Genomic DNA, 18,975 nt, shown 5'->3' with positions numbered 1-18,975 from the left:
TATTTTTGTGTGGCGTACAGAACTGTTAAATGAAATTAGAAATTGTAATTTAACAGTGACTTCAATCAAGCAGAACTTCAAGTACGCTTCTCTTTGATATGCAATTTTGTTTCTGAAAAATAAAAGGCCTAATATGTAAATTGGTAAAAAAAAAAAAAACCAGCATGTAATACTTGCATGACCCATTTTCAATTATAGTCCAAATGTGGTTTTTATGATTAAAAGGTAAATCAGTCCTGAAAATAAAATGTAAAAAGGACAAATCATATACCATTTCCAGCACTTTTCCCTGCCAGCCAGCTCTGGGACCATAAAAGGAGGAGAAACTGCTCTAGTCTACATAGTCTAGGAAGCATATCTAGGAAATAGAAAAGTAACATGATCCTGAATGCAAAACAGAAGGATGGCATTTATAAGGCACAATAGTCAGCTCCTTAACTGAATGTTGTACCAGTTTAGGAGAATAGGTAGTGAGAAATGGGCCAACCAATGAAAGTGAAAGCGAAAGTGAGTCGCTCAGTTGTGTCTGACTCTTTGCCACCCCATAGACTACAGCCCATCATGCCTCTCTGTCCATGGAATTCTCCAGGCAAGAAAACTGGAGTGGGTTGCCAGTATTTTCTAGGGGATGTCCCTGACCCAGGGATTGAACCCGGGTCTCCCGAATTGCAGGCAGATTCTTTATCATCTGAGCACCAACAAAACCACACATTAAAAAAGTGAAGGGCTGAAAGTGAAATCCATTTTTTAAAAATAAAAAGAAACAAAACCTTTAGCCTGAAAAAAGAAATGAACTACATTCTAAAGGAGATCAGTCTTGGGTGTTCTTTGGAAGGAATGATGCTAAAGCTGAAACTCCAGTACTTTGGCCACCTCATGCAAAGAGTTGACTCATTGGAAAAGACTCTGATGCTGGGAGGGGTTGGCGGCAGGAGGAAAATGGGATGACAGAGGATGAGATGGCTGGATGGCATCACTGATTCAATGCACCTGAGTTTGAGTGAACTCCGGGAGTTGGTGATAGACAGGGAAGCTTGGCATGCTGCAATTCATGGGGTTGCAAAGAATCAGACACGACTGAGCTACTGAACTGAACTGAACTGAACTGAACTGAGTGAATAATTATCTGTCTATGGGCCTTTACATAAAGATGTATTTCTTCTCCCTCCAAGCAATTAAATATATAAAATGAGCTAAAGATTTTCAGATTTTAGGCTAAACATAAATAAGAATTTATTGATAAATAGATTCATTAGCCACATGAAGTGTCTTCAAATAAAATAAAGCTGTAAATTTAGGCAACTGAAGAGTTCTTTACATTAATTCATGTAACATTTACCTGAAAACAGGAGGCAAGATAAGAAGTTTTCTGGTTCCAGGATTTGTAATACTTTTTGTAAAACATTAGAGATAACCTGAAAATTTTATTTAATAATGTTGCCTAACCAAAGTGATTGTATGATTAAGTCTAAAGAAATATAAAACAGAAGCTAAATATTTTTAGTTTGCATAAACTGTTGTTATCTTATTGGAAATACACCTTCTATACTAATGTATCATCAAATAATCTTTATATTAAACATTTTTAGGGTTTGATGACACTTTCCAAACATAGAAAATTAAAGGAACTTTCTGTGTCTGAGTGTGATAAAATCACCGATTCTGGAATCCAGGTAAGATAATTATGTTTTTTTTGTTGTTGCTGTTAAAGAATTAAGATTGAAAATTAAGTGCAAATTGAATAACCTTTGTGGGTAACAACAGGAAAAAAAAGAAGCGTAATGAAACCAATAATACGTATGTGATCTTGGTTGAGCCAGGATCAACTCTGCCTTTAGTCAGGTCTCCACAGCCCAAGATGATTGAGAGGATTTGCTTCCCCATGTTTTCCTGTCTACTCTCTCCCTTCCAGATGTCAGACTCATAGGATAGACAGGGATAGGCTGACATTTTATTTGGAGAATAATGAACTGCAATGTGGTAAAAGTCTTCTCATATTAACATAATAGAAATGTTCTGTGGAAAGAAATGTTATATCATCTAACCATGAGAATTGGGGGAGTCTGAAAAATTACACCAGGTACTTAACCATTAGGGACTAAGTTATGCAAACATAATTGGTAGTATACTTTGCCAGGATGGGAAAGCATGAGATAAGTAATTGGATAAGATAAATGATTATATGCTCAAATGGTACTTTAAGAACTCATAAGAAGTAAATTTCCTAGACTTGGTGTTGAGTGATAGATAGGAAGTCATAAAGTAGTTATTGTGAGCAAGCCACACATGGTGTTTATCACAACATTAAGCATCTCAATTTGCTGTTAAAAGAAGACAACTGAAATTATATATCATACTTGTATTGAACTAGGGCAAAATCTGGTTACTGATTAGTAAAATAGTGGAAGATAGCATTTTTAAATGGAACTAATAATCTAGGAATGTGGAAACTGTTAAATGCACTGGAAACCCCATTTAAAGTATCCTGAGAGTTCAGAAACCCCAGTATTTATGAAAATCTGGGATTAAACTCGGAAAAATAATTTAAATACAAACCCTTATTGACATAAAAGAAGTCATCTCACATGTAGAAAGATAATGCAAATATTAGCTGAAAAGTCTACTAGAGCATGGCAGACCTGAAGTTAAGCTGTCTTCCATAAATTTGAAATGAAATTTTCAAGAAGTTCTAACATAACTAATAGGAGAGTGTTAAAACATTATATGAACTGTTGGGCTACACAGAGTGCCAGGTCAAATGGTGTTCTAGATTTTAGCATAGAATTTCACCATTCTGAAGCTGAAGGGATCTTAGAATCACCTAAACCATCTCTGTAATTTTACAAGTGAGGAAACTAAGGCCCAGAGGGCTTAAACAGTCCAAAGTCCTATGCCTTCTCAGCAAACTAATCTAATTTTACAGAAATGAAGAGTAGAAACAGAGAACTGCTGTTCTAAATGGTTGATGGTCAACATAACCTAGTGGGAAAAATTGTTTTCCAACAATTTTCACTGTACTTCACTGTACTGGGACAATGTAATGGTACTGAACAGGAAAATGTAACACTGATAAGAAGTCTCCTTTAAAAAGAAGGGAAGGGAAAGAAAAAACAAAGAAGTCTCCTTTAGTAGGCAATAATGTCAAACAATGTGAATTTCTCCCAGTTTCAGATCCTGGTTGCCAAATTTCTAGCCGGTTCCTAAGAAATCTACCTAGTAGTACGTCAACTGTATAAAGAGGTAAAAAGAACAGTTTTTCAAAGCAAAGATCCCAGAGAGGACCAACAACTTGCATAGGGCAAGACTGTAACTCTACAATAACAAAAGGGGTTATAATGAGTGTAACCTATTAGAAGAAAAAGCCAACAGGTTCCTCTAAGGTTAAACCATGATTTATGTATTGCAGTTCATTTAAGGATTAAACATGAATTTACATAAAACTTTATCCATGAATACGATCTAGTCAAGCATTCAAAAGGTCTTTAACAAGGCAACGGAATGAAGGTTATTAAAATTAAACAGGTATTAACATTTCTAATATTGGGTTATATTTCCTTCATGGTGATCAATTACATTTGATCAATAACTACAAATCATTCAGAAGTATTAAAACCCCCTCTGGTGATGACATATAAGACCTCTTAATGTCCATCACTATTCATTTAAAAGTGCTTCTTGGAATGAAAGAGAGTGCTGACCGAAGTTTGAAGCTAAGTATCAGGAAGCCAGTGCTTTCTGCCATGGCCTTTTTATTTTCCCCCTTGGGAGCCTGAAAATCATATTATTTTTAGGTGCTCTGAGATTTTAGATGAAAAAGTTTACCTATATGCTAACTGTATGATCATATAGCTGAGTTTGGTATAGCTTTTAAAAATGTAGTCTTTTATTGATGTATTGATTCCAGTGATCTAAAAGAAAACAAAAGATGGGGAATACAGGAGCATGGAAATACAGAATTATTTAATTATCAGTTGTACAAGATTGGCTGTTCTATTCAAGTTCATGAAAAAAATTGTTTTTTCTCTTCCTCATCATCCCTTTTTTTCTCCTCTCCTCCCTGCTTTTGGAGTGTATGTGGTGTGTGTATGTGTATGTGTGTGTGTCTGTATGCTCACACTGAAATGCTGTGACTTTCGATCTCTTTTTACCTCTTCCAAGGTTTCAAGGTTTACACTAATGGGCATGTGTAATCTTTCTCCTCCTTCCCTCCTCTAGCCTAATTATTAAGTTCCAAAAGAGATGAAATGAAGAGGGAGGAGGTGAAAGTGATACATAAGCCAATTTCATGATTCTTTATCTGGATTTGAAACAAACGTGATTAAATTGAGATGTTTAGATTATCCTAAATTTATCAGGAAACTTCTTGTTATTTAGAAGGTAGGGGACTCTCTTTTTGGCATATGACATTGAAAACTACATAATAATTTAATGAGAAAAAGGAGACCATAAGCATTTTTACCCTGGCTTGGTTTTGCAAGAGTCATGAACATAATAAGAATAAAAAATTACCTCATTTTAGTTTTACTGGAAACCACAGCATATGAAGTTTGAATATCTGGAGCCTCAGATGTATTGACTTTTTAGGATCTGGTTTTAATTACTTTTTCCAACTTTAGTTTTTTTCCTGAGAACATTAGACATTCAATGATCACGTTAGGTTTGGTACTCTTGAAAGACACACTCATTTTGGAAGCAATGTCTGATATAGTCATAGCTGGGCATTTCTTAAGAACTTTTTTCCTTGAGCATTTTGTGAATTTAAATAACAGACTGTCAAGTTTGGCAAAAGAATTGGTTTAACTGGGATGTGTGTGTGTGCTCAGTTGCTCAGTCATGTCTGACTCTTTGCAACCCCATGGACTATAGCCCACCAGGCTCCTCTGTCCATGGAATTTTACTGACAAGAATACTGGAATGGGTTGCCATTCCCTCTTCCAAACCCAGGGATCAAACCCGTGTCTCCTGTGCCACCTGCATTTGGCAGCAGATTCTTTACCAATAGCACCACCTGGGAAGCCCCTTTAACTGAGATGCTATGGTACAAATATATTAGTTTTGTTCTATTAAGTTGTTTGAATAGAACTAATGGAATAAATAAAATTATTTAGTCTAACTGCTTTTTACATTCCCTTAACCTGGTGACTCAGATGCTGAAGAACCTGCCTGCAACGCAGGAGGAAGTGAAAGTCACTCAGTCGTGTCTGACGCTTTACAACCCCATGGACTATACACAGTCCATGGAATTCTCCAGGCCAAAATACTGGAGTGGGTAGCCTTTCCCTTCTACAGGGGATTTTCCCAGCCCAGGGATCAGACTTAGGTCTTCTGCACTGCAGGTGGATTCTTTACCAGCTGAGCCACCAGGGAAGCCCAACTGTTGAGTATATGTGTGTAAATTAAATATATGTATACATCTTAGTGGTTGTTAGATTACATGAATACATCAATGTGTGCATATATTTAGTATGCCCAAATTGTGTATAGGGATGTTATATTATTATTTAGTTTAGCCTAATACCAAACAAGATTGCTGGGAGAAATACCAATAACCTCAGATATACAGATGACACCACCCTTATGGCAGAAAGGGAAGAAGAACTAAAGAGCCTCTTGATAAAAGTGAAAGAGCAGAGTGAAAAAGTAGGCTTAAAACTCAACATTCAGAAAACTAAGAACATGGGATCTGGTCCCATCACTTCATGGGAAATAGATGGGGAAACAGTGGAAACAGTGGCAGACTTTATTTTTTTGGGTTCCAAAATCACTGCAGATGGTGACTACAGCCGTAAAATTAAAAGACCCTTGCTCCTTGGAAGAAAAGTTATGACCAACCTAGACAGCATATTAAAAAGCAGAGACATTACTTTGCCAAAAAAGTCCGTCTAGTCAAAGCTATGGTTTTTCCAGTAGTTATGTATGGATCTGAGAGATGGACTATAAAGAAAGCTGAGTGCAGAAGAATTGATGCTTTTGAACCGTCGTGTTGGAGAAGACTCTCAAGAGTCCCTTGGACTGCAAGGAGATCCAACCAGTCAATCCTAAAGGAAATCACTCCTGAATACTCACTGGCAGGACTGATGCTGAAGCTGAAACTCCAGTACTTTGGCCACCTGATGCAAAGAACTGACTCATTTGAAAAGACCCTGAGGCTGAGAAACATTGAATATGGGAGGAGAAGGGGACGACAGAGGATAAGATGGTTGGATGGCATCACCAACTCAATGGACATGAGTGAGTATACTCCAGGAGCTGGTGATGGACAGGGAGGCCTGGCGTACTTTAGTCCATGGGGTCGCAATTAGACATGACTGAATGATTAAAGTAACAAACTAATACCAAATAAATTGTGGTCAATATTCAAGGCAAATAAAAACTAGTTTTTTAAGGAATTAACTTTTTGGTTGCTCTCACCTTCTGAGATGGCCCACATTCTGCCCGTGGAGTGTGTTTCTCTCTAAATAAATGTGCTTCTTACCTGTCACTTTGTCTCTCACTGAATTCTTTCTGCAATGAGACATCAAGAACCTGAGCTTCATTAATTCCTGAGATCAGGTGTGTGATCTCGGTTTAAAGACCATGGGTTCAAGTCCCAACCTGCGTTCCACGGTTTCAGCTGGTGAGCTGGGGGGAAAGTGATAAGGCACTCACTCCCCAGCTGAGTCCTTCCTCAGGAGCTGCTGTATCCCAGGGTGGGCCTCTTCCCTGGATCAGAGCTAATCCAGTTGCTGGTTGATACTATGAGGCAGAGGCCCAGCTCCTTGCTTCAATTTAAGTCAACTTGGAAGAGTCCGTCCTTCCAGTTCAAACTGAAAGGATGTGAAACATCTGGATATACTGCAGAACCTCTCAAGGGTTCACTACATCAACGAACAAATGTGGGAGGTATATTGGAAGCCTTGACTAGACATATTTGTTTCAAAGAATGGGAGATAAATCCTGCAAAGCATCAAAGCTCAGCTCAAAGTATATGTACACAAAAAACCTGCATGCAGATGTTTATAGGAGTTTTAGTTATAATTGACAAAATGTGAAAGCATCCAGCATGTCCTTCTATAGGTAAATAGATAAATAAACATCCAGACAATGGAACATTATTCAGCAATAAAGAGAAAAGAGACACCAAGTCGAGAAAAGACATGAAGGAAGTATAAATGCTATTACTATGAAAAAAAGCCAATCTGAAAAGGCTGAGTACTGTATGATTCCAACTCTGTGACATTCTGGAGAGGCAAAACTATGAAGCCAGTAAAAAGATCAAAACCTGTAGGGGAGGAAGAGATTAAGAGGTGGAGCACAGAGGATTTTAAGGGCAGTGAAACTACTCTGCATGATATTATCATGGTGAGTACATGTCATTACACATTTGTCAAAACTAATAGAATGTACAACACCAAGAGAGAACCCTAATGTAAACTATGGACTTTGGGTGATTATGATGTGTTGATACAAGTTTATCAATTGTAACAAACATACCACTCTGGTGGGGCATATGTTGATAATAGGGGTGAAAAAGTTGGCTTAAAGCTCAACATTCAGAAAATGAAGATCATGGCATCCGGTTCCATCACTTCATGGGAAATAGATGGGGAAACAGTGGAAACAGTGTCAGACTTTAGTTTTGGGGGCTCCAAAATCACTGCAGATGGTGACTGTAGCCATGAAATTAAAAGACGCTTACTCCTTGGAAGGAAAGTTATGACCAACCTAGATAGCATATTCGAAAGCAGAGACATTACTTTGCCGACTAAGGTCCGTCTAGTCAAGGCTATGGTTTTTCCTGTGGTCATGTATGGATGTGAGAGTTGGACTGTGAAGAAGGCTGAGAGCCGAAGAATTGATGCTTTTGAACTGTGGTGTTGGAGAAGACTCTTGAGAGTCCCTTGGACTGCAAGGAGATCCAACCAGTCCATTCTAAAGGAGATCAGCCCTGGGATTTCTTTGGAAGGAATGATGCTAAAGCTGAAACTCCAGTACTTTGGCCACCTCATGTGAAGAGTTGACTCACTGGAAAAGACTCTGATGCTGGGAGGGATTGGGGGCAGGAGGAGAAGGGGACGACAGAGGATGAGATGGCTGGATGGCATCACGGACTCGATGGACGTTGAGTCTGAGTGAACTCCGGGAGTTGGTGATGGCCAGGGAGGCCTGGCGTGCTGTGATTCATGGGGTCGCAAACAGTCGGACATGACTGAGTGACTGAACTGAACTGAACTGAATGCATGTGTGGGGGTAGGAGATATATGGGCAATTTATGTAACTTTTGCTTAATTCTGCTGCGAACCTAACACTCTTCTAAAAAATAAAGTCTATTTTTTTTAAAGAGAATTATCTTTTAGTTTATACTTTAAAAAATTAAGTATCTATGTAAATGGCAAGACTCTTTTTCCTATGGTAAGGAGATGTTTCGAATATGCTCTTAGAAGAAACAATTAAAAATTTTTTATTCCTATGAATGAACCAGTGCATTTGGGGGTGCTTGCCAGGTGCCAGTAAAGAATCTGCCTGTGATGAGCGAGAATGTGGGTTTGACCCCTGGGTGCATTTTTTAGTGGCACCTAAATTATAATTGATTAAACATATGTATGTATAAGAGCATTAAGCAATTCTGTGACACTACATAATTAATTACTACTATTCTTGAGAATGCTATAAGAGAATATACAAAGTAAAAAGGAAATGGATCATTGTTTTTAATTAGGATTATGATTTTGGACATATTTCCCAACATTCCAGTTAAATTTGGAGAAGGCAATGGCACCCCACTCCAGTACTCTTGCCTGGAAAATCCCATTGACAGAGGAGCCTGGAAGGCTGTAGTCCATGGGGTCACTAGACACGTGTCCCCGTGTCACTGGGACACGACTGAGCGACTTCACTTTCACTTTTCACTTTCATGCATTGGAGAAGGAAATGGCAACCTACTCCACTGTTCTTGCCTGGAGAATCCCAGGGACGGCGGAGCCTCGTGGGCTGCCATCTATGGGGTCGCAAAGAGTCGGACACGACTGAAGTGACTTAGTAGCAGTTAAATTAGTATAACACTCAGGATATTGATGTACACACTTAGGCACTGAATTAACCCTTTTGCTTTTGGCAACATGTATGTGCCCTAAGCCCCTAGATGTTTGTTTTTTTTTTTTCCATCTTTACTCAGCCTGACTCCATATCTACTTCTGTTACAATCTCATAACCCTGGGCATCATGTTCACATACTACAAAGGCAGGCCTCTCTGTTTAAGCCCTCTTACTGCCCACCTATGTATGAGCAAGGCTTGTCAAATCTTGGAGGAAGAAAGTCTACTGGGACAAAATGAACGTACGGAACATTCTTTTTTGTACACTAATTTTATATCATACAACTTTGTTATAATTGCTTATTAGTTCTAGTAGTTGGTATGTTTTTTTGTTTTGGCTTTTTGTTAATTCTTTGCGATTTTCTACCTAACAGTCATACCGTCTGCAAACACAGGCATTTTTTTCTTCTCTATCTATATACCTTCTATTTCTTTTTCTTACTGAATTAGTTAGGACTTCCAGTATGATGTGAAATAGGAGTGAAAAGGGAAAACATCCTTGTTTCATTCCTGATCTTATGGGGAAAGCACAGGTTTCTTTTCACTAAGTATGATGTTAGCTATAGATTTTTTGTACATGTTCTTTATCATGTTGAAAGAAATTTCCCTCTATTCCTTGTCTTGCTGAGAGTGTTTTTCAGTAATGTGTGTTGGATTTTGTCAAATACAATCTTTGATATGTTCATATAGTTTTTCTTCTTTAGCCCATGGATGTGATGAATTACATTAGTTGATTTTTGAATTTTGTACCAGCCTTACATATGTCCAGAGCATTATTTCAAAATGGTTACTAAAGTCTCTGCTGTGAGAACTTAAAAGCCCTCCTAGAGGTAAAGCCCACGAAAGTCTGTAGGCCCACTTAAGGTTGGCCCACCAGGAATTTTTCTCTCAGGCTACTCCAGTCTCAGTTTCCAGCAATTAGTCAATTACCCTTTCAGTGTGCCTACTTGTACTGGCTTCAGCCACAAGTTTCCCCACTCCTAGTAAGCCCTAATTCTCTGTATTTGCCTGACTCTCCAATTTTGACAGTGGTGACTTGTTTTATGACCTCAATTATCTGACAGATTTAAGGAGAACTGCTGATTTTCAGTTTGCTCAGCTTTTTTCTTGTTTTGAGGATGGGACTGATAAGTTCCAGACTTCCATGACAGACTGGAAACCGGAAGTCTGGAACACGAGTTTTGGATCCCTGGTTGTTGGCTGAATCAGTAGCATCCAAAAAGGGATGACCAATGTACAGTGGTCTCTGAATCAGATCTTGAGGCCCAGCAATGAAGTCAGGAACTGAAAGTCGCTGGAGCCAAGAGCAGAGACCCATAGGTAAGTTGGGCAGATATGTGGTCATTGTCGAGCACTGCAGCTGTGGCTGTTGTGAGCTCTCTCCGGTGTGCCTGACTGTGCTTATATAGATGGGGCCTGTGGCTGCCCCAGAGTTCAAGTATTTTCTTTGGTCATGTTCTTCCAGAAAGATCTTCAGTTTCCTTAGTACAACACTAGAATTTTATTTGCAATTACAAAATTAGAGAAAACTTAGATGATTAAGTTCAACTTGAATGAAGAATTCCACGCCCTCATGTAAGACAATAATCTGTCTAATTCAGATTAACTGCTTTTATGAAAATGTGACAGTTTGCTCAGTGACTGAACTGAAAACATTTGGACTGGACTTTCTGTGTAGTGGACACTGAGACAATCTGTTTTTGAAAAAAGAAATCATTCTAAATTCTTTAAAGAATATTGAGGCTGGGTCTAGTAGAATAAAGAGACTTAGAAAAATCCAACACCACTTAGTCTTTGTTAGCTAACATTAATTTAGCATCTGCTACATGCCAGACACTGTTCTAAGTATTTCCCATACAGTAATTACCTACTTTATGAGGTCGGTAATACTTTTGATTCCACTTTACAGATAAGGAGACTGAAGTTCAGAGAGGTTATGAATTTTACCCCAAATAATGAAACAGGCAAGCCTGTGAGCTAGGGTATAACATGTCTTATTCCAGAGTGACAATTCTTGCCATTATGCTGTGATAAAGGAAGCTACAGAAGGATTCATTTGAGATACTTAATTCAGCATGGGAATGACAATGAGAGCCTATCTGTTGGAAAATCACTTTAATAAGCAATATAGAAGATGGATTGAAGATCATAGGGGAGAAAGAACTGCTATCACCATTAAAGGTAGAACTATGTTGAGAGGTTTTTATTATAGTCCAGGGGAGAGAAGACGGCAGCCTGAACAGCAACAGAAGAGAATGAATGGGAGACTATCTGGATAGCAAATCAATAGAATGGTAATGGTTTGGATGGGACAGGGTCAAGCTATGGTTAAGGATGATGGCCATGCTTCTGGATTGAAGATTGGGGGCAGGAGAAGGGGAGACAGAGGATGAGATGGTTGGATGGCATCATCGACTCAATGGACAGGCGTTTAAGCAAACTCCCAGAGCCAGTGAAGGACAGGGAAGCCTGGCGTGCTGCAGTCCATGACTTCACAAAAAGTCAGACACGACTGAGTGACTGAACAATAACAACAGCCATGATTTTGATTTGGATGCCTGAGAAGTTTGTGGTACCCTCATTTTCAAGCCCTTTTCCATAGCCAAGTCAGGTATCCAGGGCTATGAACTACCAAGTCTGATTCAGCATTTTGGCATTTACCGCTGCACTTTCTTTTCTTGGGAGTGATTTTGTCTGTACATCCTCTCAGCTCTCGTCATCCCTTTACTCTGAAGACAGTCTTAAGCATCTGCTCTCCCACTCTCTTCACCCACAGACTCATGGTGGCTAAGGGAGCTCTGCTGGAGTTTGTTTCTGTTTTTACTCTCTGTATAGGTAATGTGAGCTGTTCTCTGTGTCCTAGTAATGATGAATGTATGGGTCCTATGGAGTTTTATTTGTCCTCTCAATAGATTTTATGGCTTTGGGAAGAGGGGAAGATTCAAATGTAGGTAACAGTCATTGTTCTTCTAACCCAATCATGGCCTCTTCTTTATTTATTATTATTATTTTTTAATGAAAAAAAGTATCTCTAACAGAGAAGGCTATCTATCTTTTAAAACGCTCTAACCAGAATGCAGTGGGTAGGACTTATAACCACATAAGAGAGGCAAGAGGCACGTGGTAGCGGTTCAGCTTCATCTGCTCTCTTGTGTCTTTTCTGTCTAGCTTGTTTCTATTCTTCACAAGCTGGTTTACTGGTATCTTGCAAATGGCACCGCTGATGAATTTTAAGAGCCCAGTTAGAGTCTAGGTTAGGACTTCCCTGGTGGCTCCGTCTACAATGCGGGAGACCTGGGTTCAATCCCTGGGTCGGGAAGATTCCCTGGAGAAGGAAATGGCAACCCACTCCAGTACTCTTGCCTGGAAAATCCCATGGATGGCGGAGCTTGGTGCAGGCCACTGTCCATGGGGTCGCAAAGAGTCAGGCACAACTGAGCGACTTCACTTTCACTAAAGTCTAGGTTACTGTCATATTCTATGATGATCACAAAGGTGTCTGATAACTTTTGGTTTGGGGTAAAAGCAGCAGTGGAGGTGCTAGAACCTCCACATCCCTCATTGTTCTCTTAGGGACTCTTCTTTTTTGAGATCCTTAATTTTGCCCTAACTGCTTGGACACTTGAGATAACAAGTTCCTTTTCCCCTTTAATCTTCAGTGTGTTTTGACCTCTTTTATCCTGACTTACAAACTTTTGATTTTACTTTTTATTTGACCTTTAGTAACAGATTTATCTTGACTTGCAAACAGAAAGGGGAGAAGAGAGGAAAGATCAAGGAATAAGGGACAGGGGAAGTGTGGCCATATGGGGCAAATTATAAGTTATTTCATAGCTGGGAGAATAGCAAAGCACGATCCCTGGCTATTCATCTGGCATTCGGCCTGACCCAGGAATGTTTAGTAAGTTGAATGGTTCTATAGATATGGGTCTGCTCCAGGCTGAGTCCAACTGGAGACTGAGGAGTCAGGGTTCTCAGTCCTGTACCCTGGACTACCTGTGCCTGGACTACCTGCACTGGAGAACTGAAACCCTTACAGCTAGTGTGGAGCATCTACATGGCTACTCAGGTTGGAAAGGCCTAGGAGTACTCACCTCATTCCCCAAAGTCCTATCTGCATCTTCCTCCTTAATAATTGCCTATGGCCAGCCTGTTCTGCAAGTGTAAGAAAAACTGGATTCTTGTTTTGCCCTAGCACTCATCCCGCATTCATTCTTGACCTAAAAACAAGAACTGAATGACTCTCCAGTGACTCTTTTCTGGTCTTAAACTCTTACTTTGAATTACTAAACTTTCTGAATAGTTATAAAATGTTGTTTATACCAGACTCTCATCACTCATTCTCATCAGTTCATAGACCTCACCCTCTAGTACTAAACCAAAATCAGTTTTAGTGGGCTTTGACACAGAATAACTTACAGTGGCCAAAGATGGATTAGTCGTGTTGGCTCCACATGGCAACAATGTTTAAAAAAAAAACAACATTGATTTCTATTTGGTTTCCAAGATTAAACCATTTAAGAATTATCAAAGCATGGGATTTCAATAACTCCACCTCTTCCCCAGGGATACAGTTATGTTTATTGATTGGAAGGGAAGCAACAAACAGAAGATCCATTTCCAAAACAGCCACAATTCTTGGCCTCAGGGGCAGTGAAAGTTCTGAAATCGCCTGCATGTGGGAAGATGGGGCATCCAGACGTCTGGACACTTTATCTCTTGGCTATACCACTCAGGAAAATTCTTTATCTTATCCACTAATATAGGTTATTATTAGGAAGTAACTGACTAAACAGTCTATGATGAAGATACCAGAAGATCCCAGGTTCAGAATTATTTCACATGGTCTTAGAAGATGGAACTAAGGAATCCCTCTGGTAGAATTAAGAATGGGGTATCTGAAACCTTATAGAATAAGCACCTCGCACAGAACCTGGAATAAGTATGAGCTTTGTTACAGAAATTGATTCTTCATGGCTACCCATGCCAAGAACAGTCTCCTAGGATTTATAATAGAACAAAATACTCTTTAGAGACCTAAGGCATCTGAAATCAACTGAGTCACAAACTCCTACCAAGATACTTAGGCTTTATTCTCTTTTCAAAGGCTATGAGCAAAATAAGCTCAGAATTCTCCACTGCTCATTATGCTAGTGTGTTTCCAATTGTTGAGGCAATTCAATAGAATTAGAAATTTGCTAGCACTTCAAAGGATGTGGGATTTGATAGCTTGTCATCTTCCCACAGTCTCTACTGTTCAAGGCATAATGGAGTCTTGGGTACCGTGTTTTCATGTCTGATAAACAGCCGAAACTGAGAACACCCCACACAAGTCCTGGCTTCTTGCCTACTCCCACTGGAGAGAACCATTCTCCAACAACTGAAATGCTGATGGATTCATTATATGAATGCACACATCTGTTATTTTCATGTTGAATATCCACAGAAAAGAACTATAAGAGAATATGTTAAAGGAAGATAATCCTTTGGAGGCCTCTCTCAATTTAAACTGTCCCTGGAACATTAGTTTATCCTATGTAAGCTAAAACTTGCCCAAAGTCAGATTATCTGAAGGCAAAAATAAAAGGGCAGGAAAAATAAATGTCAGAATCTCACTTTCCTACAATAGTATGAGTTTATGCTTCTTAAGCCTAAGTGGCTAATGTGTTTTTGATCTCTCTTTTATGCAGCATGCCTAGGCTCATTGCACCTAACCTGACATGAACTGAGCACCTGAAGCATCTCATAGGAGCTGTGATTTTTCTATGTTATGACTTCTAATAATCCTCTTTGTTAACTTCCAGTTAAATTATGTGCATGATATTTCTTCATCTCAAACCCTCCAGCACGTTGAAGGTGGTAAGGTGGCATTCTCATGTCTTAATTGGCAGGCAGGATTGTTCTACAGCCTCTCTGGTTCCAATGCTGACAGACAAAAAGTCAGCATTTACATAGGGTATTACGTCTGCTAAGGGATCCTGGAGTACACATTTTCTCTCTACATTCCAATAAACCTGAGAGATAGACAGTTGTTTTCATTCTCCTCTTAAAGATGAGGAAATTTGAAGTTAAGTAACTTGCCCAAGGTCACAGACACAACTTCAAATTCCTGGCCCTTTGTTTTTCTTCTAGACCAGTAACCTCCCTTGATTACATCATCTTATTCCATTATGCACCAAAATTGGAGATCAAAGCATCAATAGTGGTTGATGAACTCATTATTCAATAGAGATTCTTAAATGGAAGAGGTCATAGGATGACACAAGTTCTGAGTTGCCATTTTCTTGGGAAAGAAGGAGGAAAAATAAGAAGTCAAGTGGTTGACTGTGCAAATACAAACTCATCAATTCTTTAAAGCTGATTATTATAGCTTAAGTAATTTCCCTGCCCAAAGATCTTAATAGACATTTATCCAAAGAATAAATACAGATGACACCTGAAAAGATGCTCAACATCATTAATAATTAGAGAAATGCAAATCAACCCTGCAATGAGGTACAACCTCACAGCTGTCAGAATGGTCATCACTAAAAAAAATCTACAAATAACAAATGCTGGGGAGGGTGTGGAGAAAGAGGAACCCTCCTACACTGCTGGTGGGAATGTAAATTGGTACAACTACTATGGAGACCATTATGGAGGTCACTAAGAAAACTGAAAAAAACAACTAACATAATATCTAGCAATCCCACTTCTGGGCATATACATAGATAAAATTATTAATTAAAAAAGATACATGTACCCTATGTTCATAGCAGCACTATTCACAAATAGCCAAGACATGGAGACAAAGTAAATGTCCACTGACAGATGAATAGATAAAGATGTGGCACATATATACAATGGAATACTGTTCAGCCATAAAAAGAATGAAATAATGCCATTTGCCATGGAGAGATTTTCATACTGTGAAGTAAGTCAGAAAGAGAAGGACAAATACCATATGATATCACTTATATGTGGAATCTAAAATATGACACAAATGAAATTATCTATGAAACAGAAAAAGAATCACAGTTTTACAGAATAAACTTGTGGTTGCCAAAGGGGAGGGAGCTGGGAGAAGGAAGGACTGGGAGCTTGGGATTAGCAGATGTAAACTAATATACATAGGATGGATAAACAACAAGGTCCTACTGTACAGCACAGGAAACTATAGCTGATCTCCTGGGATAAATCATAATGAAAAATAATACAAAAAATATTGCATATATTGTATAATTGAGTTACTTTACAGCAGAAATTAACATAATACAACACTTAAACCAACCACATTTCAATTTAAAAATATTATTAATAATCATTTAAAGCAAAAAAAAAGCAATTCCCTCACCCTTCTGGTCCCACAGGACTGCTGGAGTGTCAGGTAACTGGGCCACTCGATATCCTTTTTTTGTTTTTTAAAAATGGAAAAAAAAATGGTTATATTTCAAGCCAAAAAAAATACCTAACTGACCTTTGGGTAGTCCAACCTTAGCTCTTTTTTTTTTTTTTTTGAAGATGAAAATCTAGGATTTTCTTTCAACAGTCCTAATTTCAAATTATAATTCAGAGATACTTTGTTTTGATCTTTCTTGATTTTCCTTCCAATATGCATTTTCTTCCACTCACTCAACCTGTTTATAATTTTCTTACATTTGACATCTTTTTATGTACTTGTCACATTTGATACTTTATTTTTTTTTTTATTTTTTATTTTACTTTACAATTCTGTATAGGTTTTGCCATACATTGACATGAATTGTTTTTATCAAATACCTAGAGTCTGTACAACCAGTATGTCATTAAGGCTTACTGACAACCAAAGGCATACCATTGAGTAGGTTTCTTTAGAGAAAGCATTTACTCTGGCAAGTGAATAAGATAATCTATTTCAGTGTGACAAGAAAATATTAGAACTTCTATTAAGATTTAGTTTTATCTCATATATTTTATTTCTATTTTTATATACTTTATAATATATATTTGAATATCTATATAACTTACAAGTATATTTAATTTACATTTTTTGAAAGTATATGCTCAAAATATTATTATGGTGTGATGATTTTAAAAATTTTGAAATCATAACCATAGAGAATCAGTAGGTACAAATAATATTACTAGCTATTATTTACTAACTGCTATGTTCCAGGCATTGTTCAATTCCTTTATTCATCTTAATTCACTTAATCCCCCTAACAACTCTATGAAGTAGGTGCCATAATACTATACCATTTTATTCCCATGCTGCAAGTGAGATCATTCAGACATTGAGAAGTTGGATAATTTATCTGGAGAGACAGAGGTTCTAAGTGGCAGGATTTAAAATTAGGCTAGTGGACCCCAGACATTGAGAAGTTGGACAATTTATCTAGAGAGACAGAGGTTCTAAGTGGCAGGATTTGAAATTAGGCTAGTGGACCCCAAATTCTGTCCTCTTAACTACTCTTGTTCACTGGCAGTTATACTGAACAGAGTGCCAGGTAGGACTAGGCTTAGTGGAATCTATGGGAGCTCATTCTCCTCACTCCTTTGATGAGAGACATTTTCCATTCTCTTCCGAAACTCTCATCTTGAACTTCATCTGTATACCAGATGTTGGGACCACAAGATAATTTAGACATGGTCTCTCCCCTCAAGAAGCTACAGTCAATGCAGAAGATAAGACAGTTGTATAAATAGCTATAATATAAGTGGAAAGTGAGAAGGACAAAAAATTTAAAGCTACAGAAATTTTGGAGAGTCATTACTTCCAGAGTGAGGAATTGGGAAAAACTTCATGGAATAAAGTACATTTGAGCTGGTTTGAAGCTGGGGCTTATTCCCTCAAATCACTATATAATTGATAAGAAATTTTATCTTTGGAAATATTTGTTTGGGGTCTTGGCCTTGCCCTTTCTCCCTTCCACAGTCCTCTCCATATTTAAAAACAGTAGGCTTCTCTAAAAGTGGTATAATCCTGTAACACTGAGCCCACGCTAAGCCTAGTTTCCCTGGCAGGGAGAACGCGAATGCAGGGGAGGCATCTTATCAGTGGGGTGGTAGGGGTGGTGGTGGACACTTAGGCTCTGATAGTTTGGTTTTGGTGCCAGGGCCCAGATTTTACAGCTCAGTGTGCCCAGGCAACCACCACTCCTACCTGTGCTGATGCCTAATGGAGACAAAGCATTGTAAGGGACTATAGTTTTGAATTCAGTTTATAACTTAGAATTGAGGAAGTTGTATTTCAACTAGCCCAAAATAGCCTTCATTATAGAAAATGGTTCATGATAGCAAAAGAATTCTCCGTAATTATCAGTAGAAAACTCTATCCTACTCCCACACAGAACTTTGTAGCAGGATTAATCAGAACTTAATAAGGCAAATAGTCAAGAGATGGTTTTATGAGTATGGACCATGAGGTGAGCTTTTTTAAGACCAGGAGCTGATACCTATTGAGGTGGTTTAAATTAGGATTTTGACAGAAGCACATTATTGTCACAATCGGTAAATGTTAGTGAGACTCAGTCTCTTCCACATATCCAATTTAGGAATGCAGTCATTAAGCCCCCACACAGTGATTCAATTCATGAAATACAGAGAAGAAATTATTTAACTCACTAAGAGATTTGGAAGTTGTCTTAAAGACTGCTAAGAAAGTGAAAGTGTTAGTCACTCAGTTGTGTCTGACTCTTTGCGACCCCATGAACTATAGCCCACCAGACTCCTCTCTCCATGGAATTCTCCAGGCAAGAATACTGAAATGGGTAGCCCATTTCCTTCTCAAAACTGCTAGCCCATGGCAAAACTGGGTGATACATGGGATGAAAGTCAAACTTGATAATTTTTACACTTTCTCTCCATTTTCATTATAAAAAATTTTTACTTTGGATAAGCTCAGTCTAGCATTTTCCAAGATAAGAAAATCAACAGCATTGAT

The 18,975-nt window shown here is 38.4% G+C and overlaps 1 protein-coding gene across 1 annotated transcript in view; it reads left to right on the top strand.

Moving 5' to 3' along the window:
* The window catches only part of FBXL13 (F-box and leucine rich repeat protein 13), a 201,303-nt gene that overhangs the window by 164,321 nt on the left and 18,007 nt on the right, over positions 1 to 18,975 (top strand). Inside the window, exon 17 of the mRNA XM_040260768.1 lies at positions 1,590 to 1,673. Within this exon, the coding sequence (XP_040116702.1) occupies positions 1,590 to 1,673 (84 nt within the window). The remainder of the gene's footprint in view (positions 1 to 1,589; positions 1,674 to 18,975) is intronic.

The sequence above is a fragment of the Oryx dammah genome, unplaced genomic scaffold (genome assembly GCF_014754425.2).
Source record: "Oryx dammah isolate SB20612 unplaced genomic scaffold, SCBI_Odam_1.1 HiC_scaffold_18, whole genome shotgun sequence".
Classification (NCBI taxonomy): domain Eukaryota; kingdom Metazoa; phylum Chordata; class Mammalia; order Artiodactyla; family Bovidae; genus Oryx; species Oryx dammah.
The sequence above is the reverse complement of the archived record's forward strand: the minus strand, read 5'-3'. Positions and strand labels throughout refer to the sequence as shown.